The sequence below is a fragment of the Octodon degus genome, unplaced genomic scaffold (genome assembly GCF_000260255.1).
Source record: "Octodon degus isolate 3935 unplaced genomic scaffold, OctDeg1.0 scaffold00045, whole genome shotgun sequence".
NCBI classification, from domain to species: Eukaryota; Metazoa; Chordata; class Mammalia; order Rodentia; family Octodontidae; genus Octodon; species Octodon degus.
Genome location: NW_004524621.1, coordinates 5055413 through 5079868, shown reverse-complemented (window position 1 = coordinate 5079868; position 24456 = coordinate 5055413). Strand labels below are relative to the sequence as shown.

The window sequence follows — 24456 nt, the reverse complement described above, 5'->3', positions numbered from 1 at the left end:
CACTTGCCAGGCAAGTGTTTATTCTACTGAGCTATCTCCCCAGCCCCTACAGTGCCATCTCTTAATGCATGGAGTTTCTCCTGTATAGAATTGTCATCCATTTTTACTCAATAAGGATTCTGAACTGGACAATGCAGTGTTACATTTTCTCTTATTAGAACAGAATGATATAACTTTTGTATGGCTAACATAATCTGAGATTATTTATAAGTGAAAGAGACCAGGAATATATCCCCAAGATTAATTTGCTAGTGTTTCTGCTTACTTCTGGTATTTAACTTTCTAAATGGACGAGATTTCTGTTGTCCTCATAGGTCCGCGTACCACCTTGGCTGTAGCTGTCAGCTGAATGTTACTGATTCCATGTTCTAAATTTTCAATCCAAACCCCCTTCTTCTACCTCATCCTTGCTAGTCCAGCTATCTCTAGGATCTTCACCTTGATGTCCTAGACACATCTTAAATCCCAAACCCAGCACACCCCGCTTCCCCTTCAGCTAAGCCTTCTTCAGTTTCCTCCTCTGGTAAAGGCGGGAAAGTCTCACGGTGGAAGGAACCTCAGAGCAGCCAACCCTTCCGCACTGCATGTGTTCTCCAGCCCCTCGCGGTGGGCTCTGCTTTGCTCCCCACCAGCTCTGCTGTCTGCTGTCTGGTGACTTCTTCCAAACATGCTACCATATCATCATCTTTCATTATGGCTCTTATTACTGTGTCCCAACCAGCATTTTTAATTAATTTAATCTGTCTCCACTGCAATCCCTTCTATACCTTGATCAGTTTAATTTCTTATAATGCTTGTATGAACAGGTTGCTCTGTTTCTGCTGCCTTGCTGGATGCTCCACCCTGTCCCCATCTCTGTCTTTACACCCTGCCCAGACCCACTTCTGCATTCTTTCCCTTTGGTAATTTTTTTACTTCTTTCTTTCTTTCTTTCTTTCTTTCTTTCTTTCTTTCTTTCTTTCTTTCTTTCTTTCTTCTTTTGGGTTTTTTGTTTGTTTGTTTTTTGGTGGTACTAGGGATTGAACTCAGGACTTTGCACTTGCCAGGCAAGCACTTATTCCACTGAGCTGTCTCCCCAACTCCTCCTCCAGGGTACTTTAGGAAGACACCTTAAAGCCATAATCCAATTACTGAAGTGAGTAGCATATCATCACCTGTTTAGTGGACAACTTCAGAGTTCAGAGGACTTTCCAGCTAGAGTCCTTGGATGAGGAGAGTCCAGGGCACCCCCCAGCGGAGGCCAGCAGGCCTCACACAGCAGACTCCAAGCAGCTGTCTGCTCTGACCCCATCAAGAATCCTGAGGAAAGGTCCCTTGGTTACCACAGATGGTGACTCTGGTTTTATCTCATGGCTTGCATTTCATTTTGTTTTCATTCATGCAGATGTCTAACATGACTCTAATCCAAGGGACGGTCCCTAGGCTCAATGACAAGGACAAACATGAGTCATGGGATGGCTTCCATGCGTTTCAAAACTTAGCTTTTCTTTTCTTTTTTCTTTCTTTTTTTCTTTCTTTTTTTTTTTTTGCTAATTAGCTTCTTTACCAGAATTGCTAGAAATAACAAAGCACTGACTTGAGAAGTATGTGCTATAGCTTTGACTTGAAAAACATCACCCCTATTTAGACGCCTGGTTATTAATTGTAAGTGGCATAATGCGGCCTATTTTCTGAGTAAAGTGGTGAAATACGTTGCAGTGAAGACAAAGGTAAGGGCATGGTAGAAGCAGTTGTGATGTTTCAACAAAGTTGTAAGCAGTTCACTTATTTTGACTGACTTAGAAGAGATTGCACTGGGCCGGGGAGATGGCTCAGTGGAATAAGTGCTTCTCTGGCAAGAGCAAGGGCCTGAGTTCAATCCCTGCTTCCGAAAAAAAAAAAAAAAAAAAAAAAAAGAGAGATTGCACTGGTGATACCCTAAAGGTGCACCATCAAATACCTGAAGTAGACCGAGAAAAGACTCGCCTTGCATGTTCTAGCCACACTATTCACTCATGTCAGCAGAAGGCCACACAAAACCAAATATAGAGACCACCTGTCCACCCATGCAAGCCAGCTGTGTGTCCCTGTTATGGTGAGTGTGTGGTTGCCCCCCAAAGCCTGATGCAGTCATGGAGCGCACTTCCAGAGTTTGTGAGTAACTCGTGATCCACTGGGATTATGGGTGTAAGTGCTACACCCAGCCTGGGGCACACAGCCTGAATGCAGCTTGCAGGAGACAGACTTCCCATCTGGTGCCCTCAGTTTCTATATGATGAGGACTCAGGCAAGTTGACTTTCAGTAGACACATTTTCAGGGCAAGGCTCAGAGCAGAAGCCTGTAGATGCTGTCATCATTTGTAGACAACTGGAAAAGCAAAGAAAGGCGCTTTACCTCACCCCTACATTAGTGCATAAGATAGCTAACCTGTTCTTTCTTGACTACATTAAGCAACTCTCACTATAGCTTTCACAAGGAAAATCAGGTACAGGGCAATGAAACTGCGATTCCTAGCATCCATGGCACGTACTATGAGCCCCACATCACGCCTGAGCATGGCTAGTGGGAGCTGAAGAGAAAACAGAAAATAACAGAGTGAGTGGAAAGAAGGAAATAATTAGGCTCCAATACTTCAACATAGGATTAATTGAAATAAACACGCATGTAAACATGAACTAAAATCATACACAAAAAAGAATGGATTAAGAATCAGGTCTCGTCAACATCATAAACAGGACCATGGAGAAGGGGGAGATGAAGAAATAGGAAAATCTGAGCTAAAAAGGTGATGAATATTTTTCTTCAATAATACAAAAATACATTAGTGCATAAAATGGCTCAGTAGAATAAGGGCTTGCCTGGCAAGTGCAAGGGGCTGCGTTCAATCCCTGGTTCCTCACAAAAAAGGACAAAATTCAAGACAAGAAAATCAGAGATTAGAACAGAAAATAGCTGATCAATAGTTACATTTTGCTAGTTTTAACATATTTTTAAAAAATCAATCAATGAAAGGGATTTAAATAAGGAAAGCTAAAGTTGTAATATTACTAAATTTAAGCTAATGCAAACAAATCTATGCCTAGCAAATATGAAAACAAATAAGCATTATTTTAAAAATAGTTGAAACATCCCTAGATGTTAAAGTGTTAATCTATTTCACACACCTGAGATGGTTTCTGATAACCCCATCATGTAATCTGGGCTTACTCAGGGGACAGGAAAGTGTGAGCCACCTAATCAACAGACAGTATCAGGAAAATGGACTCACTGTATGGAGACGTGGGACATTGGGTCCCACCTACCACGTCCACACACATCAGCGTGGACTGAGGACATAGTGGTAGGCAGTAGAAATGTGGATGGAAACCTCCCCAAACAAGGCAACCATGCATCCTTGTGGACTCAGGCTTGTCCATTGAGATCACAGGGAATACCAGGAAGCTGAACGCAGGAGACAGACTAAGTGAAGATGTTCACAACCCTTCCTGTGTGGTCAAAGATTGTCCTGCAATTCAAGAGCTGCAGGGAAACAGAATGGGGCTGCCTCACTGTTGGTAACACCAGGAAAGAGAACACAGGGCGAGAACAGGAGTGTGGAACACATATCACTCAGCTCAGTAATGGAAGAAAAGCAAACTCGGTAGAGTACTGCTTTAGACCAGTTAGACTTGCACCCCATTGGTGCATAACAGTGATTACTGGCTAGGACACAAAGAAAGGGAACCGTCCTGTGTGGCTATGGGCAGTGCAAACTGGCTCTAGGCACTCGTGAAGAGAGGGGCAATGCCATCCCCTACCAATGCCCCTTCAGGTCTTGACTATTCCCATGGGTATTGATGTCCAAAATTTTACAGGGCCAAAGAGCTGACAGGTGGGTAACCTAACATTTACTGTGTGTGCTTTTATTATATTTATGCTTCTGAATAAAGAAATATGACATAGATTTTAAAGAAACATATTATGAGTATGCCAGTGAGTGCCTATGAGACAGGAAAGAATGATGCCAGAATTGGTAGCTCCCAACAGAGAGGGGGAAAGCCCACTTGATGAGTGGCACCTCGAAGAACCAAGCTGCGGGTGTGGGGTGTGGGGTGTGCGCCGAGAGTCACGTGGGCAGCGTGGTCTCCCCAGACCCCCAAGTTCAGTGGTATCTTATAGTCATGGCTCCTATCCAGGCACACGCACCTGCATAGCAGATATGCCCATTCACGTGTATCTATACATGCGTGGACCACACAGGCACATTGGTGCACTTCATCGCGTGTATTTTTATTTATGTCAGCATGTGTTTATGTTTCATGTAGCACATTAAAAACACTGTGTTGTCATATGCATATATAACCTATACAGCTCCACCGAACACACATATTTGGACATACTTGTGTTTTGTACCAATCCATCTGACAGATCCTACTGCACAATTCTGAATAATTGAAAGCTTCTCTTTTCTGACTTAGAGCACCACAGTGGGTCACACTTGACTCGCCTCTCTTCCATCCTCACCTCTGTTTCCTTCTCTCCTCTCCCAAGTTTTCCAAGGTAAGCAAAGAGAACATATAGTACAAAACATTATTTTTCCTATGATTTTGATTCTGGCTAAGTGAAAGACTTGCACCCTTTGACATCGCAACAAATCTTACACAGTCCTTTTCTCCCCATTTGGGGGAAACCAATTTAAGATGCTGGTTTCCAGAATAGCATCATGTGTCCCCTTGAAGAAAGGTGCCTGCTTTATTTTCTGGAGAAGAGAAAACATCAGTGATTGCTCCGCCCCAGGGAAAGGCTGTTTGAGGGGAAGGAGACACCATGCCATGAACTAAATTCTGCAGCCCAATGTCCCCACTGCAGGGCTTCCTTGCTTGGGTCTGTAGAAAGCAGGTATAGAGAATGTCCTGCTTCAGCCTCCTTTACTCATGGTAGATTATTACAGTAACAGGAGAAAATGTCTCCATCAGAAACAGCGATCCAGCACAGACTGCACGCACAATCCTCCATGTTCACACTGCGCCGATCTATGCTTCTCCTCCTGTACCACTGATAAGAGAGACTCTGCCTTCCCAAAGTGGCTGTTGAAACTCAGTATGCAGCTTTGGTAAATGGCAGCTGTTTGATAGCCACACTCAGGTGACCTCAGCTAATAGGAACCTGGCTTCTACACTACTCAGCTTTAGTGGACGAGGGACCTGATGAGTAATATAAACCTGGGAGGCTGTTCCTTCCAGGGACAACATGGCAAGGCCTGGACTGGGGAGACAGTGAGAGGGGACACAGAGGCAGCAGCAATGAAGACAGGAAGATGCGCCACCTTAATGAGTGATTTGGGACTCAGCAAACACTGTGGGTATCAGGATGGATGCACAGGGGACTGATGTCCAAAGCACGCATGGGTGACAATGGGGACAGGGTCTGTGGAGTCAGGGATCAGGGTGCTCTAAGAAGACATCTCTAGAAGGCAGTCTCTGCCTCTCACCCGGAGAAAGGCAAGACCCACTGCGCACTATGCTTCTGGTCCCAACAGCTGGCCCCAACACTGCAGGATGAGGTGGGACCTCAGGATGTGTCCAGGATGTATGCAGTGTGGAGCAGGTATCCCCAGGCTGAATCTGCAGAGCCAGGGACCCAATTCTAACCCCATAGGGAGGTATGCAGGAAGACTGGGCTTCCACTAGCATGTGAGAGGGCTGCATATGTGCAGAGCACAGTCTTGTTACTCTGTAAGAGCTGTGCTAGAGCCACGCACTTATGTGCAGGCCAGAGATGTTTCTCCAGGGCCCGGTCATCTGCAAAGAAACTGCCAGCTACAGAAATTGCTAGTGTTACTCTGTAAAATAATTTTATTCTGCAACAATCATATATAGAAATGTGAAAAAGTGACTGTTCACGATTGCTGCCTGCATCTCCAGCCAATTGCTGCCTGTATCTCCAGCATCAGTACCCTCTCACCTCATTCACTGGTAAGCATTCAGTTTAAAACCCCATAAAACCCATATGAAAATGGCCATCTTTCTGGTACTTGAGCTACTTGCTATGTTATTATTGCATCCGTGCTTCTCTACCAATCTTCCCCCTGATCCATCAGTCCCCATGGTGGCCCTGACCAAACCTTTACCCAATGCCCTACAATTGTTTCCTGTCTCAGCCTCTCCCTCGTGCAAGCTGGACTTCAGGGTCACTTTGATTCTTACCTCCCATCTTTTGCCGAATATACCCACTCCCTCCTTTTTACCTCTCCACTTTAAATCTCATTTTCTCTCCCCTTTCCTGCCTCTATTTAAAAGAGGACCCCAAATGTCTTTGCCTAATTTCTAAGTAGGCACCTTTCTTGACTTTTAAAATAGGCATCCTCCTCAAACAGTTAAAGTCATTGTAACACAGGGATCCACGCACACCCATGTTGATAGCAGCACAACTCCTAACAGCTAGATCTTAGAAACAGTGACCACTGCATGTCCATCAGTGGCTGACTCTGGATGCAGAAAATATGGCGTCTACACACAGTGGAGCCCTCCTCTGCCACAAAGGAGACCCCTTAAACATTCATAGGCAGATGTATGGATAAGTGAAATCAATCAGACACACAAGCTCAATTACGGCATGATTTCTCTTCTATGAGACACTCAAGTATGTACAAAGACTAAAACTAAAAACAGGTAAACAGAAAGTAGGGGGGAGTTCCCATAACTCCCCAAACTACCTTGTTACTTGTTTCAACAATGTTCTTCCTACATGTGTGATTTGTTTCATTTACATGACAAGCTTCCCTTAGTTCACTGAAAAGAAAGTTCTATGCTATTTATTGTGTCTCCTTTGTAAACCTCTTTTGCCATGACTTGTCTCTGAGCAGCATTTTGGCCTTTTTAAAAAAATAATGTACGCAATCTTCTCGCATTATTTTGTTGGAAATTTTTGTCTTATTTTTTTCAGAGTGAGAAGAGTACTTTTTTCTTTTTTATTAATATCTGCTTGCTTTGCATTAAAATAAGATAACCTTTTCCAGGGCCCTTGGTCTTCCCTGAGCCTGGGGGGGGGGCTGTGCTGGAGTCGGGGACCTGCAGGGTGGTGAGTGCGCTGGGAATACTCTGCACCTGCCTCCCCTCGCCTGTCCTGTTTCTCAGGTTCAGCTTCCACCCCATTACAGAGTCACTGTGAGCATTCATTAGGGTGACGCCTACCAGAGTGTTTTGTAAACTATGAAGCTCTGTACAAATATAAGTAGAAAGTGACATTGTATGTGGCAGCCAATTAACTTTGCTGCTGGTGTTGGTCTCTGGCAATTAGAACTCTCAATTAGGTGCCATTGGGATTCATGGTGACACCTAAACTGACACAGAAAAAGTTTTGAAATGTGTTAAATATGGAACTGCTTGCTAACTTGAAGCGGAGGAGGGACCCGGGCTCTCGTTTCTGCCTGTGTGTGTGAGGGCAGCAAAACTGCACTGCTGAATGGCTAGATGCAATTGGAGCTGCTTCAGCTGAGCCACTGCCAGTCACCAGCTTGCTATTCAGATCCTCCTGGGTTTTTCTCCCTCAGATTTCCAACTACAGGCTACAAAGTAAGCAAGAGAGCTGTGACTATTACCAAAAAGAAACACTGGACTGCAAATAATGTTTCCAAATATTATCTGAATACACACACACACACACACACACACACATACACACACACGCACACATGCACACACACACACACACACCATGTTCAAGGGCATAGAACTTTCTGGAAACAGGTCAAAGAGGTTTACTTCTGTATTTGCAGAGATATTGCTGGACCAGATGGGCCCTCTTCCTCCGTGTTGTGGGAAAACTAACTTGGGCATAGTGCTTGCTGCCCTAAGAGTGCATTGAGGAAGTATCCAGTGTGCAAACAGGAAAAGCAGTAGAGCCACCTTTATGGATATAAATGCAGAGTTTCAATTCCCAACCCCAGGGGAGCCCACACTCTTGTCTCTTTCAACAATCTCCTTAGTTTCTTAGTGTCCTACTGCTAACATCCTATAATTGAAAACAGCAAAGGTTATTAATTGTTAAAAAGTCATAATAGACTACAATCTTGGGCACTGGAGTGTGACTTAATTTATATATTTCATATCAAAGCATTTTAAAATGCAAATTTAAATGTGCAGAAGTCAATTTGGTTAAGACCTTTCTGACATCTGAGCAAAAGCCAAAAGTGTTAGTGGTGTCTAATTATCACAAAGTGCTGGAAATTAGGTTTGTCTTGAGGGGAAAGTGGCAAAGGGGATCTTAAGGCAGGACTGCAGCTATCTCTGCTGGGGTTCCACACATGTGAGGATGTCCCCAGATGAAGGGAGCCCCACCTGCCTGCCGTACAGGAACCAGCTCAGTTCTACGCAGGCGTGAACATAGTCGCTCTCTGCGCCTAGCCTGTCACTTATTTCATTATCTAAAGTTGCATTCATTTACACAGAAGACATGAAATTAAATAGAAGACATCACATTATAGAGATCCGCGCGCACCTGTGTTTACGACAGCATGCCTCACGATGGCTTAATCTTAGAAGCGGCCTATAGCTCATCAGCAGATGGACGCATAAAGCAAATGTGGGATTTAAACACCATGGCACGCTACTATGTTGTAAAGAAGAATAAACTTGTAGAAAAACTGGATGAGCCTTGAGACTACAATGTAAATGAAATAAATCAGACACACAAGCTTAACTATTGTGCAGTTTCTCTTACATGAGAAAAGCAGAGTATAAATAAAGAGCCAAATAAAAGATAGATAATAGGAAGCAGGGGGGCCAGGGAGATGACTCAGTAGAATAAGCGCTTCCCTGGCAAGTGCAAGGGCCTGAGTTCAATTCCCGGTTCCGGAAAAAAAAAAAAAGGAAGCAGGGAGACAGACCTTTCCGAAAGGGGACCAAGAGAGAGGAGGGGCTAGGGAGGAGAGGAGAAGAGGATGAAGCCAGGAAGGACGCTGCGGGAGGCACGCACAGCAGCTCCCTACGAGGAATCTGGTTGTTACAGCCTGCATACATAGACTAAGAAATAATAATATAAATGAATAAATAGAAATTTCCCAAAAGATGGGATGGGGTGCTGCTCGGTGTTGGCTGACAGCCAGTGATGGCATCCTAGTTTAGAAAATGCGGCACAAGGCAGAAGAAACGCCTTTCGAAGCAACTAAGAAAAAAGGCACACATGCTCTCCTCTGTGCTCATGTGCACAGACACCAGTTTATTTCAACTGGACACAAAGTTTTTAACAGGTTCCACAGCCCCAGCTCTGTGGCAGCCCACGGTGCAGTGTTCCAGCCAAATCACTGAGAATGGGTCATGTTCTCCCGCCCTGGGGCCGGGAGAGGTGGGATCCACCTTCCAGAGCTCCTGTTGCAGATACTGGAGCGCTTGGTCTGTGTGTGCCTGCAGGCGCAGCGCTGAGAGCCTCTGGGCTCCGGGCAGTCTTGCCCCTCAGGCTGCTGCAGCCTTCTGCAGCCTTCCTCGCTGGTCTGGGTTATTCCCTCAGTCTCCTTGTCTACTTCTCCCTGCCCTGCCCTGTGGTACTCATGTGGTCTGCTCGGCTTCTGTTGCCTGATACAGTCCTTCACCCCTATGTCTGGCTTCTTTCAGGGGAGTTCTTACGCTCTGAGGGACTAGCCTGCTCGGCGGCTTTTCTTTATCCCATGCATTCTAATCAGAAGGATGAATAAACACTCCACACTCACTTTTGTCCTGTTCACAGTCCAACTCACCACCTCAAGCAGGCCTGGGGGTAGGTCATGCTGGTTTTCTCCTTTGTCTGTAGTACGATCTTCTCTCTGTGGCTCCAGAGGTGGGGGCCTCCCCACTGAAGGGCTGGCCCAGGCGCAACCTCTGCAGAACAGCTCCCGGCTTTCTTGGTTGTCCATGGGCATGTGAGTCCACCCACACTGGGCTGAGCTTTCCTGTCACGTGGGGAACTTTTTGAGTGATTCTAGCCAAAGCTGGAGGCACCCACACAAGAACAGAAGTCGCAGGTGACAACAGGGGTCCAGCTCCAGCTCCCTGCAGACACTGCTGTCATCAGCCCCCAGTTGAGCATTTCCCCAGAACTCTGACCTGTCTCTTCCAATACAATACAGCCATTATCCCTCACATTCAGCTTTCTGCACTTCACCTGGTAAGGTACAAGTGAACACTTGGTGTGAATAAAAAAAATGGGGAAGATTTTAAAATCATTACAGTAAATGACACATGGTCATGAATCCTCTGAGAATCCTCCCCCTCACTTCACACACACTCATGGTCCTGCCTGCCACTTACTGCAGCAGCTCTGCGGTCCTCTTTCCTGACTGTTTTTAGTTGGGCTGTCATGCCTATCTTGCTGTCCTGAATCCAAGCTTGTCTTGCCTGGTCATTTTGACTTGGGGAGGAGCCAGGAGTCACATGGTCCCAGATTCAGTGACTAAGGTAGATGAGGACACAGCCTTTCCATTGGATGGTGCTTGGCAGAGGCACTCACTGTGGTTTTGATCCCATCTCCTCAGCAGGATGTTTTGAAATGCGGGGAGTATTGTGAGGCGGATTCATGGCACTGTGTCTCTAATACTTCTTGATTCAAACATTCACCATTTATTTTGATTAAGCCCTGCAGACTGATCATTCCAATCTAGGAAATTTAGAGTAGCACATTTAAATTTCAGACAGTCCTTGTGTGAATTTCTGCTGGACTCTATCTTTTGGTATTTGATGTCCAGGTTACCATATAGCGCTGAGTAAGAGGCTAGTGAATCTGCCAACACAAAGCTAAAATCTGCATGAAGACCCCACTCCCAGGCTGCCACAGAGAGAGGTCTGCACATGTCTGGTCAATCACACACCACAGATCTAACTACAGAATTCCAGGGGGAGCAGGACGCACTGCATAGGGGGCCTGGTAACCACGCAGTGGAGGCCACAGTCTACCCTGCCCACACCTCCCTTCATCCCCTGGACCCCACACAGTGTGAGGTGAGTGGTATATTCCTGTTGGAAAGTGAGGAGATTTTTGGGCTATTTAGAACACCTTCAATCTGCAGAAGGTTGAATCTTTGGGGAGGGGATGCGGCTTCCTACTCCCTGTGCCCACCGTGTGTCTGAAGCTACAGCTTCAATCTCAGCACCTAACAAACCAGGTTCCTCCCTTCCTCCGAGCTGCCCTTTGAGTCTCTCCATAGGAAATCCTACTGCAAGGACCTCCCAAAGCTATCCGACAAACTCCATTCCCAGAATCTGCCCTCTGCTCAGCACTTGCGCTACGCCTCTGAAGCAAGTGTTCCCCACCCATCGCTACCCACCATCCCCAGCCGCCGCCTCCTTCTCCTTCCCCAGGCTCCTAATCCCAAGTCAGGCCTCTGGCCCTCTCTGTGTACAATCTTATGATGAAGTTGCTGCCCAGCCCAAAGAAGAAACTCAGTCCCCACAACCCAGGTCCTGGACCTTGTGGTGTGACTGTGTCACCTCAGCCTCATCACCTGGCCATGTCCCTCTGTCCACCTGCTGCTGCCACACCAGCCTTGCTGTTTGCTGGCATGCCCTCAGCCAACAGTGTCTGCCCCCTCTGTTGTGTGTCTCCCCTGCAGGTGTCAGTATGAGTGTCACGGCTTCTGTGTCCCACTCAGACCTCGTGTTCTTGAAGGAGCAGGTCCCAGTGACCATGGTCCATCCTGCAAAGCCAAATCCAGCCCTTTCCACCTGGTGAGGGGAATGAGCCACACATGAGGTAGCGGTTGCTTTTTTTGTTTGGAAGGCTTTCCTTGTGAAGGAGCAACAGTTTTTGAGCAACACACTGAATGTTTCAAAGGGCTCCAGAAAACAAAACTCTGACTATTTCCTAAAACCAATGAGTATGCTTTCAGGTCTGTGTTCGTTTGAGTTGGTTTCTGCCACTTCAAAAGGATCCAGCTTGACACACTGATGTGTGCTTATCTGGAAAATTTTAGGAATAAGAGCTGACATTTCAAACGGAATTTGCTTGAGTTTATGTCTCCTAAAATTCAGTATTAAGATATGTATGCCTCTTTATCTAATAATCCTGCTGCTGGACATTTTCTGGAAATAATGAATCTTAAAAGCAGAAAAAGACCACAGCATTAAGAATGTCATTGATACCACCATCTAGAATGTTTAAATATTAGAAATAAAGGGCAACGGTTGGCTCTGGAATCTATTTTTCAAAATGTGGCTCACAGATCTCTGGAGACTCTCCAGGACTATGCGGGGAATTGTGCAACAACAAAACTATTTTCATTCAGATACTGCGACATTGTGTGTCTTTCTCGCTGCACCGATGTTGGCGAGTTTGGTAACTGAGACGCCCAGAGCCCAGAAGGTCACAGTGGCAATGCCAGCGTGGCGCACTCACCGCACTGCTCACCACCACTTCCTCTGAGGGCTTTGCTTGTTTGCTTGCTTGCTTGTTTGTTTGTAAAGCCATTTCCATTTAAAGACAATTGACAAAAGTAAGAATTTTATTAATTATCGAGTGTACGCCATTTTCATGCTCTGGGTAACCAAGAGGGAAGGGTGAAGAGAGCCCTCCCGAGCAGGACACCAGCTGGAAGCAAAGCACTTTGCAGTCTGTGCTGCAGCCCCACCAAGCCACTCTTTCAGGGAGTTCTACTTTTCCTTTCAGAGAGGGCTGGACTAAAAACTAGCAGCATATTTATATGTTTGATAGACATTGTCTTGCAAAAGAGAAGCACAAATGTGTTGCTTCCTAGGATCATCACTGACAGTGTTTGTGGCAAGTGAAATGTTCACACTTTCAAGTAAAAAGAAACACCCCCCAAGAAAACCCTCCAGAATTTTATGAAACTTGTACCTGCTACTGGGAAAGCAGGGACTTAGGTAGACACGAGCACAAAATGCAAGTCAAGCAGCTGAGTCCAGGGATGAAGTGCTGTCAGAAGAAGGTGGCCCAAGTTTCCTGAGCTGTGGCCTCAAAACTCCCCGAGGAGGGCACACCAAGCCCTCCTGCTCCCCCACCTGCCACCTGGCGTCTCTGGAGCCATCACAGTTATACCTAGGGATTCTCAGGTCCCGAGCTGGCCTACGATGGCTGAGCCTGCCCAACTGGGCCTCACATGAGCACACTTGCATTGAGGTTCGCCTTCCCCTTCTGCTCTTTGGTGGCCATGCTTGTCCTAGCTAAGGCCATATAAGTTCAAAACTCCCCTTCCAATCACTGGTGGAAACTCCTAGGTGATTGGCATAAATCCATTAGTTACTACCCATGACCACTCCCTACATGTCAGAAAAACAAAAGGGAATGTTAACTGTCCTTGCTAATAAAGTCAGCCTCGGTTAGACAGTACTGTGCCTTGCTAAAGCCTGCTACTTCCTAACTATGGGTTCCATTTTTTTTTCTTTAAAATTTTTTTAAAAAATCATTTATTTATTTGGTACAGGGTCTCGCTATGCAGCTGGGACTCATAGTGATCCTCCTGTCTCAGCCTCCCCAGCACTGGGATTACAGGAGTGCACCACCATGCCCAGTTTCGGTGGCCAGCACAGTGTGTCCAGGGCTGGGCTGGCACAGAATGCGGTACTGGGTATAGAAACCAGGTTCTTGAGCTTTCCAGGCAGGCTCTAGACCACTGAACTATCTCATCACCATATGAGTCCCATTGTGCAGATTTCCATGCAACTCTTCTCTGGGAAGATCTGTGAAGTGAGAGGCCAACACAACAGACATCCTCACTCAGCTCTGCCTGGTCCCCAGTTCCAGTGACATGACCATGAGCTTGACAAGCTGTCCATGTCTAAGACTTCTTAAGAAGATGACAGTATATTATTAAATGTGTGATTTTGATATTATGTAATGAATTATGTTAATACTGGGAAGAGCTGCATAATTCAGTGAACCAACCATTGATCCCTGGTTTCCAAACAATCAGCCCATCAAGCTACAAAATGATGCCTAGGTAGAACAGTCATCTAGGAATGTGATCATCTAGTGATTTTTAAGAGAGCAAAGTAGGAACGATTATTAACATGGCTTCTGGTTCTCCACTGAAACTTACATTTCAACGTGATCAAGTTTTAATTCTATGCATAGTACTGAGCACTGCTGGGTATTTTCTGCTTTACTTACTTGATTTTTTTTATTTGCTCCAGCTGATTGCAGGAAAAACCCAGAGAGTGAAAGGGCTGGTCCATCATTGTTACTGTTTCCCCAGGGCTCTGTAGCCACCACCGTGTAGCATGGTTGGCCAAGAATTTGTCATTATTGGAGAAGATTCCTCAAGAATGTGGTAATCTGAGAAAAATTCAAGCTATTTCAGTGCAGGTGTAGCTAAGCTATAAGGCATGATAGGTATTCTGTACCAGCATGTAATAAGTGTATTGTTTTTGTGTGTGCTTGTGTGTTTCGTGGCTTTCTACTTCAAAAAGGAGACTAACAAGATTTGTGGAAAAAGAAGGTTGGGAGCAACCACAGGAAAGGCATGTCATGGGTCACCAGGACACTAAAAGCAGACCTCTGGTACCTGGAGCAAAATTACTTGGGCAGCTGGGGCAGGGAGCTCAGCTCCTGGAGGCTATCATATAGATTTGGAAGACCTGGCACTTCCATGGTCTGGTAGGTAAGAAGATTGGGGTTGACCCGCAGAGTTTCCATGGCTCAACCTGATCTTGAGACATAGACTTTTTTTCTAAGGAGGACACATAGCATTCTTATCCCCACAGGGACCTTCTGGCTGTGAACTCCCAACCTAGGTTCAACTGTGGCACTGGGAATAGAGCATTCAGCACCTCAGTGCTACCCAATGACAGCTTGGGTTTGAGTCTCAGGAAAATAGCTGTGCCTGCCTGTGTTGGCCCCACATCCTGGACCCCAGACTTGAAGCCACAGTTCTATCAAGCCACAGGTTTCTGTGCTGCTACTCTACTTGGCCACAATCAAGTCCTCATCTGCTACAAAACATCTCCTCCAGTTGGGTTCTAAAAGAATTCCATTTTTCTAATCTTTAGAAAAGCAAGATACATGGTTTAAAATAGTCTGACAGACAATTAGCTAACCAGGCCCGTGATGAGTTTCTTTTCTCTATGATAGTGTTGTCCTAACCCATGTTCTCAGGGAAACCCACAAGCCACAAATTCCCATGAACAGGAAACAAAAACCACCTGCAAGGAGAATGCACTGTAAGAACCTTACACATATGTCCTCCTTCTGTCTTCAAGCTATCCTGACCCCATGTCAGGCCTGAGCTGGCCCCAATCCCAGCACCTATGTGGCAGCAGCAATAGGTGTGGGCCCAGGGAGGAGGGCAGGATTACCTTTCACCGTCACATGGACGCTCTGGCTGGTGGAGAGCTGTGGCTGAACCAACACGTTGCATGTGTATTCGCCCTCATCAACTTCTTTTTGTACATCCGAGAGTTTTAGAGTTCCATTGTTCTCAAATGCCACCTGGCGGTGGTTAAAAGGAAGCAGATTAGAGTTTTTGTACCATTTGATGGAGTAATATGGGTAGCCAATCACACGACAGTGAATGTATGTGTCCCGTCCTGCTATTGCTGTGATGTTTTTCATTGGTCGAATGCTTGCAGGCCCTGGAGAGACATAAAAAAAAAAAAATTCTTGAAAATAATTTAAGGGTACGCTTCATGTGGGGAAATGGATATGCTGATCATTTTCATATAAGCTCATCTTTTCCTGTTAAATAAAATTTTAGGCATTTGGCATTTTCTGCTAAGACATTTTTCTTTTATTACTTTTAAATGAACTGAATGAATGTTTAAAACTTTCACCATGTCTGATTTCTATTGAGATATTTTGAATCATGAAATCAAAGGTAATTTATCAAAAAGAAAGTAATTCTCTTATGCCGCATGACCATACTCTCTGTGTGAAGACTCTAGTATCATCGTCTAAGATGATGATGGCGGTTACACCACCACGCACAACGAATGTGAGTTAGAGACAATGCACATGAAGGCTTCCCATAGATGGAGTGGAACAGAGAGAAAGAGAGAGGAAAGAACATGCAGAGCATAAACCAGGAGAGGAAAGATCAAATGGAAGAGTCAGAGAGGAGAGAGAGAACAAGCTGACTAAGGAACCAACCAAAATGCCATTTCCAACATTAACCCAATAGGCGCCATTCCCAGAAGGAAGGAGAGGGCGGGACATGGGAAGCGACAGTTACTCCATCTGGCATTCCAGGACTCAGCTCAAGCATGCAGAAACCCTTTTCCACTACAATGAGTTATGTGTGTTTTTCGAGGAGCTGATTTGACAAGCACCTCTTACGTTTATTCGAGCCTGGTACAGGACGACTCCCGCAGAGTTGTTGGCTGTGCAGCGGTAGACGCCCCCGTCCCGGACCTGGGAGCTGGAGATGTTCAGGTAGCTGACCACGTTCCCCTCAGACGTGATCATCTGGCTGATGCGGTGACCACCACCCTTGAGGATCGGGTCGTCGTCCAGGGTCCACGTGATGGTGGGCAAGGGCGTCCCCTTCACATTGCACATGAGGGACACTGGTTCAGCGGGGCTCACCACTTTTTCACTGAAGGCAGAAATGATTTTGGGAGTCCCATCTGCAAGAAAAAAAAATCATGGGAGGAAATGGCCCATAGACATCATTGAACAACTGCTGAGGATGTCTGCTGTGTGCTGGGGGACACACAGTGGTGGGAAGCCTAGTTTTATTGACCATGCTGCCCTGCGCATTCACTGTTTTCATAATAGATGTGCACAGCATTGGCGAGCTTTTAGTAAAGCATGTGGCTCTTTCCTGATTGCCTTAACAAAAGGAACAAGGACATGACCTATAGGTTCAGGCTAAAGTCTCCAGCTCAAAGTTTGTACATCCCCACCCAGAGTTACAAACCTGAGGGATCCATACACCTACAGAGGCAGGTAGGCTTTCTACTTCCCTCAAGTGATTTAGGGATGTCTCACCGTGGGCTTGTTAGAAGAGAGAAGTGCACCAATGGGAGTGCGGTGAGCTCATCACTGTTGCTTCTCTCTTTTAGAGATTTAATTACAAGTCGTGCTTGCTTGTAAATGTATGTGCAATTATTGGTCAACAGAAGCTAAGTACTGTATGACCTGGCCCTTCTGTCATGTGTCATTTATCTCTAAGGTTCATAAGTAAGGTATCCATAAAATTTATCATCCAATTTGGAATGCTTTTGAAAGGGAAGTCCATATTACTAAATAACTATGCCAAGAGACGAGGGAGCCAGAATCATACAAGGCAAATTAGGGCCTCTGCTTTGGAGAAATTACCACAGGCATTTCCACAGTGCTTAGCACAATCTCATTGGTCTGCCACACATGTCAGCTGTTTCTCATTGAATGCCATCATTGCAAATGCATGTTTCCTCTCCTTCTATGCCTTTCCATTGAAACAAAAATGAGATGTGGACATCTTCAAGAAAATGAATGAAGTCAAGCCAAGAAAAAGTCACCAATAGGCACTCTAGCCTCGGCAAGCAAATCAATACTGGGCCATTTTCCAGATCTAAAGGGTCATTTTGACATAACTGTGGTCATAGGCAACAATATTTCTGAGTCTGGTAATAAAACATGCAGGTTTAAAACAATCTCTTTCTGTCTGTCTGTCTGTTTCATGCTGGTCTTGGGATGAAGGGTATTGATGAATAGTTTTTGTTTTAGAAAAATATTATCTATTCATTCTGGAGCAATTGGAAAGCATATAGTTATGTAAAAAAGGAAAAGAGTACAACTTAGCATTGCTTCCAAACCCACTAGAGAGCTGTAGCTGTTGACAGCTTCAAATGCCTCGAGGAAACTCACTCATCACCCCCAAACCTCGAGGCTTGCTTCTGAGGCCGTAGGGTCCCCTGCTGAGCAGGGCGCATGCTGATGCCCACCTCCTGCTTCACGCTGCCGTCCTCCCTTCTGCATCTGACTGGTTCTTGCAGAGGCTGGAGGAGACACTCACACTGTGTTTGTTTCATAAAGCTGCTAGTGGGCACCACACTGTGGTGTCCATGGGCCACATACACAGACTCAAAAAGAACTTCAGGAATCTTAAAATGAAAAAGCGTGCTTTTCACATTCGATGCACATGGACATTATATATGGCTTTGTCGCACTGAGCATTTGATCTTGCAAGCAGGCAGGTGGCATCTGAGGGCTGCACGTCGAACAGAGCTGCCATGAATGCGCGGATGGACAGGAAACACACAATTCATCTGTACAATTCTACCTTTCCTATAAGTACTCCATGTTTAGCTATAACCTTCTCTGCACTAGTTTCTTTCTTGTTTCTTAGTTTTGGTTTTTTGAGACAAAGTCTCTTCATGCAGCTCAGGCTGGCCTTGAACTCTCTATGTAGCCCAGCATCAAACTTGTAGCAGTCCTCCTGCCTCAGCCTTCTTAGTGCTGGGACTACAACTGTGTGCCCACATGCTAGGCTATGCTAAGCTCTGAAAACCCAAATGTTTTTATCTGTTTAGGAAAGAATTCTTCACTTATACTATTTCTTTTTGTCAGAATTATGTATATACTGTGACTATGTGGTGTGTATTATATGTTCTTAAACACAACTACTAAACGTTGAAATTACAGAACTTTATGTTAAATATAGAAGTTTTGCCACAAGAGTTTCAAATAATTTAGATCATTCTGTCTTTCATGTTATTACCTCTATTCACATTAGAAACTACAATAGTATTATAATGTTCTGATCTATCAATTTTTGTTCAGAGAAGAGAAAAATGCTTTCGCTGCATGCTAACGCTTTGGCAGTTCTGGTGTCCTTTATTCCTTGATGTCAGGGTTTCCATACCATGCGCCTTCCCTCCTCTGAGCACTGTGACTTTGTTTACCTCTTAGGTGCAGGGTGCCTGGCTTCAGAGCCTTTCAGCTTTGCAGTATAGAAACTATATTTTGTTTAAAATTTTAAAGAAGATTTTGGCTACAGAAGTCCACATGGGCAGGGTCCTTTGCTTTCTTCTTCAGAAGTTTAAAACATCTCCCCCTGTGCTGCTCCCTTGCCAAGGAAGGCTCCTGGACAGTGCTGTTGTGTGCATCTCCCTCCCTCGGACTGGCAAGACCACCACCTCCTCCCGGTCCTCAGCAGTGTGACTCCATGTGCCTGCGTGTCATGCTCTCTGTATTCTTTTCACAAGGTTTTCCTGAGCTCTTTAGATCTATAACTTTATTTTTTATATCAAATTTGAGGAAATGGTGTCAATATTTCTTCAAAGGCAGTTTGGTTCCCCACCTGTACCTCCTGTTTTTCTGGACCTGGGATCACATTTGTGTGAGAACCCCACTTGTCTCTCATGTCAGGAGTCTCTGTAGTCAGTCTCCCACTGACTTAGGCTAGATGATTTTTTTTTTTTTTGCTTCTCCATGAAGCTCCCCAGTCTTCTCTTCTTCCTTCTGCAAGGCTGCCTGCCAGCCCATAGAGAGGTTTCCATCCATATCCATTTACTTCACAGCCTCTGTGTCTTTTCTGGCCTTTCTCACATGGTCATTCATTCCAACCATGTTTCCTTCACTTCACTGGACGTGGACATGAAGGGCACTGTGACAGTCCTGTCTGCTGACACCAACACTCAGGCCCTCTGCAAATTCCCTGCTGGATGTGCTTCAGTTTTCGGCAGCTGGTCACAGAGCCCTGTGGTTTGCTTGTCGGTTCTTGCTGGTGTTTTAACAGATCCAGTTGATTTTCTCCTGGAGACTCAGGTCCCAGCACATTACTACAGGGCAGCATCACAGGATGAAGGCTGACACCTTCCGTTCTGGGACTTCGGCCCCTTCTGCGGGGCTTGGTGCTCTGGTGTCCTCACTCACCTGAATCTCGAAGGACCCCACCCTTTGTTTCTCTTCCTGTAGGTCGGCATGCGGAGTGTGCTGGAAAGGCATATCAACCGGGACATGACAGTATTTCCTTCTTTCCAGTTCAGATCCGTCTGTCTGGTCGTGGAATCTTGATACTGCCTTTGTCCTCCCAGAGCTCCTAACTCTACTTGTCGCCTGCTATTCTTCCCAGAATGGAACCTATTATTCTTAATTTTATTATTGCATTTTCTAAATAGCCTGGTTTTGTCTGGCCATGGTTGATGTAGCCTTCTGGAAGAGTCCTTCAGCTCAGCAGTCGCGTGTCCAGTGTAGCAATGTGGATTTCTATGCTTTTTTTTTTTTTTTTTTTTTTACCTACAGCCATTTCAGTGGGGACAACAGGCAACTTCCTCAGAAGATACTGGTTAGACACAGTTTTACAGCCGATACGAGGCACTTATTTATAATTCCAATCTGTTCTCTTTTGGTACATTAGCACTGTCATCTCTCAGAAGAGAGAAAAATAAAATGAAGCTTCTTGTCCTGAATGGAAACTGACGTGTGACAAATAAATCGAAGCGTGTGCTCAGCGTGGCCCTGCTCCCTCTTTGTTTAAGTGCTGGCTTCTCTGGAGATGAAAGCTGACGTTACTTTCCCAGAGACACCTGGGTGTCTTTGAAATCCTCCATGCTGTCACTCTCTGATAGCCTGAACCTTTCAGCACCATTAGGGATTATCAATATGCGCTTTAGGTTTTCTTAGTCACTGCAGATGCAGTTAGTTGCCAAGGCAACAGGGCCCAGGTTCTCTCTCCTACGAAGAATCTAAAAATAGTGGCTCTGTAAGGACCAGAGTGCAACGTCATTAGCGACCTGGCTGGGTGCAAATCGATCACTTTCTGCACTTAATTATTACACGCAACGCAGCGTCAGGCATTTAATCTGAGAATGTCTTTGGCTAGTATCTTCTCTGCTTCAGAATCCTCAGTCTGCAACCTGATGCTCAAGTCAAGATAGGGATCTCATTGCTAAGCCAGCTACCTCTTAAAAAGTAGCTGAGGTTAAAAAAAAGCTGAAAGACGAATATTCACTTAGCATCAAGACATGGTTAAACCTACCTTAATACGCGATGGGATTTTATTTATTCTCCCCTTGGACTATCTGAAAATCATTTCATTATTCTAATAGATGGGTAACAGATGAATGGTAAATCCTACCTAATGACAGCATTTCCAGCCAGACACCCAAATACACACACTGAAGCTAGTGTAATTATCTGGTGATAAATACCTGTCTTTCTTAAATGTTACCTGTCACATCTGCTGCCCCCAGCTGATCAGCGAGAAGATTTGACTATGCAATAGCCAGGTAAGAAAGGGCTGTACAGCATACCACAAGCCTGCGGTTATGCCACGAAACACCTCTTCTGCTCCAGGCCTGAAATCTGTAAATTTCTGCACCCAAGTGGAGACCCTTGCCAGGCTATGTTCTCAGCAGTGGGCACTCCCTTCCCAGTCCCCACTCAGGGGACACAGACAACGTTTGGACATAGTTCTGGTGGTCTCAAAGGGGAAGGAGGACTCCTGGCATCTCACGAGTAGAGGAGGTCAGAGATGCTGCTATGGCAAACATTCCTGATGCACACAACAGTCACTAACAGGCATCATCGAGAAGCGCAGGTCTGGGGAAGAAGAAAATGGCAACAAGCCCTGAGTGTCAAGTGCCTGCGCTTTCTCTCTGGACAAGTGACTCTTGACACGAGTGGGTGACATTCATGTGACTTCCAGCATGCTGTACTTGAATTCTCATCAGAACGTGTTCTCTCTGCCTAACTCAGCCTGGTGTGTTCGGCTGAGCTATGAACTGGAGAGACTGAAGGGACACGTGCGCTGCACTCAGCACTGCTGGGCCAGACATCCCTCTCCTGGGGCCCACTGACCTTCGAGCACCACCTGGACATAGTCTTGAGCGGACAGCTTGTCCCTGCGCACAAAGCACTGGTATGCGCCCCCGTCGCTTTTGACCATGTGATCCATGATAAGGTTTTCGTGGTTGATCCCTGTAATCCTCACGTTTTTCCCCGGGTTGAGGATTTCACCATTTCGGTACCAGGACAGTTCCTGGTCCTCAGTTCCTGTCACGCTGCATGACAAGGAAACCTGGCTCCCCACGCTGCTTTTAACCTTCCTGGGACTGATGGTAGCTTTCAGTGGCTCTGGAGAAAGGAGAAAAACAAGGAAAGAAGGTTAAACCATCACCAGAGAGCATCTCCACACATGCTGGACTTTTGACACATACTTGGAATACAATGATTTTCTGGGGGGACACTCTCTTTGCTATGTGTTTTTGGGGCTTCTTTCTTTAGTCCAATAAGTAACAACCTGACCTGTGTTGGTCAAACTGCTTTCTCAGGGAGTGGATGGTGGTGCTGGCCCTGGATACTGAGAAGTGTAATGTCTTAGCTACCAAAAAGGATACAGGCAAGTGGATATGGAAGTCCTACGCCTTGTCCAAGGTACGATGGAGGGCTGGCCCTTGTCTATTCTCAGACGCACTGAGGTTCACTCTTATGCTGCTGGGGTTCAACTGGGGATGCTAACACCTGAGAGAATCAAGTTGAGGTGAAGATCACACGCTACAATAGAGCTCTTCTCCAAGATGAGGCAAGATGATAAGGTAGGGTAGCACATTCATTCTTGAATTCTCATGTTTTCAATCAACAAACCTGATTCAACGTCGAAAGTATTTACAGAGCATTTATGCTCAGCAAGAATGAGACAGAGACAAATATGATTACCATGATCCCTGGCAGGGCCATAACAGTACTAAACATTTTAATTATTTATTTATTCAATGCATTTAGGACAGGGTTTATAGGGTCTCACTACACAGATTGGACTCGTAGTGATCCTCCTGTTTTCAGCCTCCCAAGCACTGGGATTACAGGCACGTGCCAACACACCCAGTCTCAATATCTGTCTCAGGGTGCCCCAGAGGTGGGGCCAGCATGGCACACCGGGGATTGAACCCCCATCCCTGTGCCTGCCTAAGCAGCCAAATATGTTTTATTTATTACTTAAGTAGTCCTCATATAATTCTGCAAGTTTGGTGTTATGGTATTCTTTCCGGAAGAAGAAATAGGTATTCAAAGAAGTTCTGTGTTGTGACCAAATCCACCGTGCATGCAAAGGCAGGTCATCATCTTGGTTGTTCTTGACTCAGCCTCTCAACAAACTATGGAATCTGAAGAGCCAAAGGAGCTCAGCCTTCTACACCGAAGGGACAAGGATAGGGATGGTTGTTACAGGGCCAAGCAGGGTGAGGCAGAGGCCAGCAGAAGAAGAAAGTATGGTGCAGGCTTAACAGGGAGCCAGGGAAACCCTTACTATTCAGGATGGAGAGAATTGAGGCTGGCAGGAGACAAAAGGAGAGGCCACTGGCCTCTTACTTGTATGACAAAGTATCTGTGCAAGTCACCTAGAGGAGAAAAGGCTGATTTGCCTCAGGGATTCTGTGGTCTCCACCCAGCTCTGTGGCCTCCAAGACAGTGGTGAAGCGGGAACAGCTCAGCAGAAGTGTTGGCAGAAGCGTTCTGTGCATCTCACAGAAGCCTGGAAACAGGGAGCGGAGAGGGCCAGACTGCATGTGCCAGGGCCTCCTCCTCCTGCTGCTGCTGCCGCTCCATCTCGTCCTCCTCTCTGAAAGGCTGGGACACCCCTCAGGCTGTGGTTCTGCATGCCAGTTGTCTCTAGAACCCCCTGCCTCCTCCCCCCCACCCCCCCCACCAGACTGCACTTCACTTACTCATTAACATCCTCTGAGTTTCTCCATCCAATCAAGTGGCTGATCAAGATTCATGCTCACAAAGGGCAGCTCAAGAAGAGTTTGAGTCAGCTTAGAGCCCACATAAGGCCCAGGAAGGAGAAAAGTGTGGGGAAATCACAAAAGAAGATACAAAGGACCTTGGAATTTGGCAATAAAATCAGGGAAAACTAAGAAAAGCATTCAGAGTGCTGAGCAAGTACTTTGCCTAGGCAAATGCAAGGCCATTGCTGATTGGAGAATCAACCAAACAGACAGGTGGACAGATTAGAGGGAAGGTGACCAGTCAGCATGGGTGCCCTGCAGGTCTTCTGGAGAAGTCTCAATTCAGCCGCAGACTAGGCAGCTCAGGGGAAGGCTCTGTGAGATCCGCCATCCAGGACTTGGACTAAGAGAGTAATCCAGTGGGTCAGAGAGGGAAGGAGCACTTGGGGAGGTGACAGGAATCTGTTCCTAAGGAAAGCCATTTGGAAAACAGAGATGATGGAGATGGGTTTGATTCCCTGTCTTATTCTCCTGAAGCGCTCAGTGGCTGATGCAAAACGGAAACATACGTCACTGCCTCTCAGGCTGGAAGCTGAGGCTGAGCATAAAGATTTGGGGCTTCCTTTTGGAGGGCTAGACTTCAAAGCCAAAGGAACAAAGGGTGAAAAGAAAAGGGCTAGAAGAGTAGAGTGTTCTGAACTTGGCAACCAAGGGAATGCTTGCCACGGAGAGAAGTGCTGCTCGCTGTAGGGCGGAGGGCACAATGGAAGAGGAGGGAAGTGTGTGAGAAGCATGGAAGAGCTCCTGGGGTGAAGCCAGGCGCTCCCACAAATGGGCTTCACAGTGCAGACAGTGCTAAATACGAGAGAGAGAGGAGGGAGAGAGAGAGAGAGAGAGAGAGAGAGAGAGAGAGAGAGAGAGAGA

At 45.9% G+C, this 24456-nt stretch overlaps 1 protein-coding gene across 1 annotated transcript in view; it reads right to left on the bottom strand.

Moving 5' to 3' along the window:
• Dscam (DS cell adhesion molecule) overlaps positions 1-24456 on the bottom strand; it is a 643291-nt gene that overhangs the window by 247972 nt on the left and 370863 nt on the right. Inside the window, exons 6-8 of the mRNA XM_004631794.1 lie at positions 21665-21940; positions 16207-16503; positions 15238-15513 (exon numbers count right to left, since the gene is read on the bottom strand). Coding sequence (XP_004631851.1) covers positions 15238-15513; positions 16207-16503; positions 21665-21940 — 849 coding nt within the window. The remainder of the gene's footprint in view (positions 1-15237; positions 15514-16206; positions 16504-21664; positions 21941-24456) is intronic.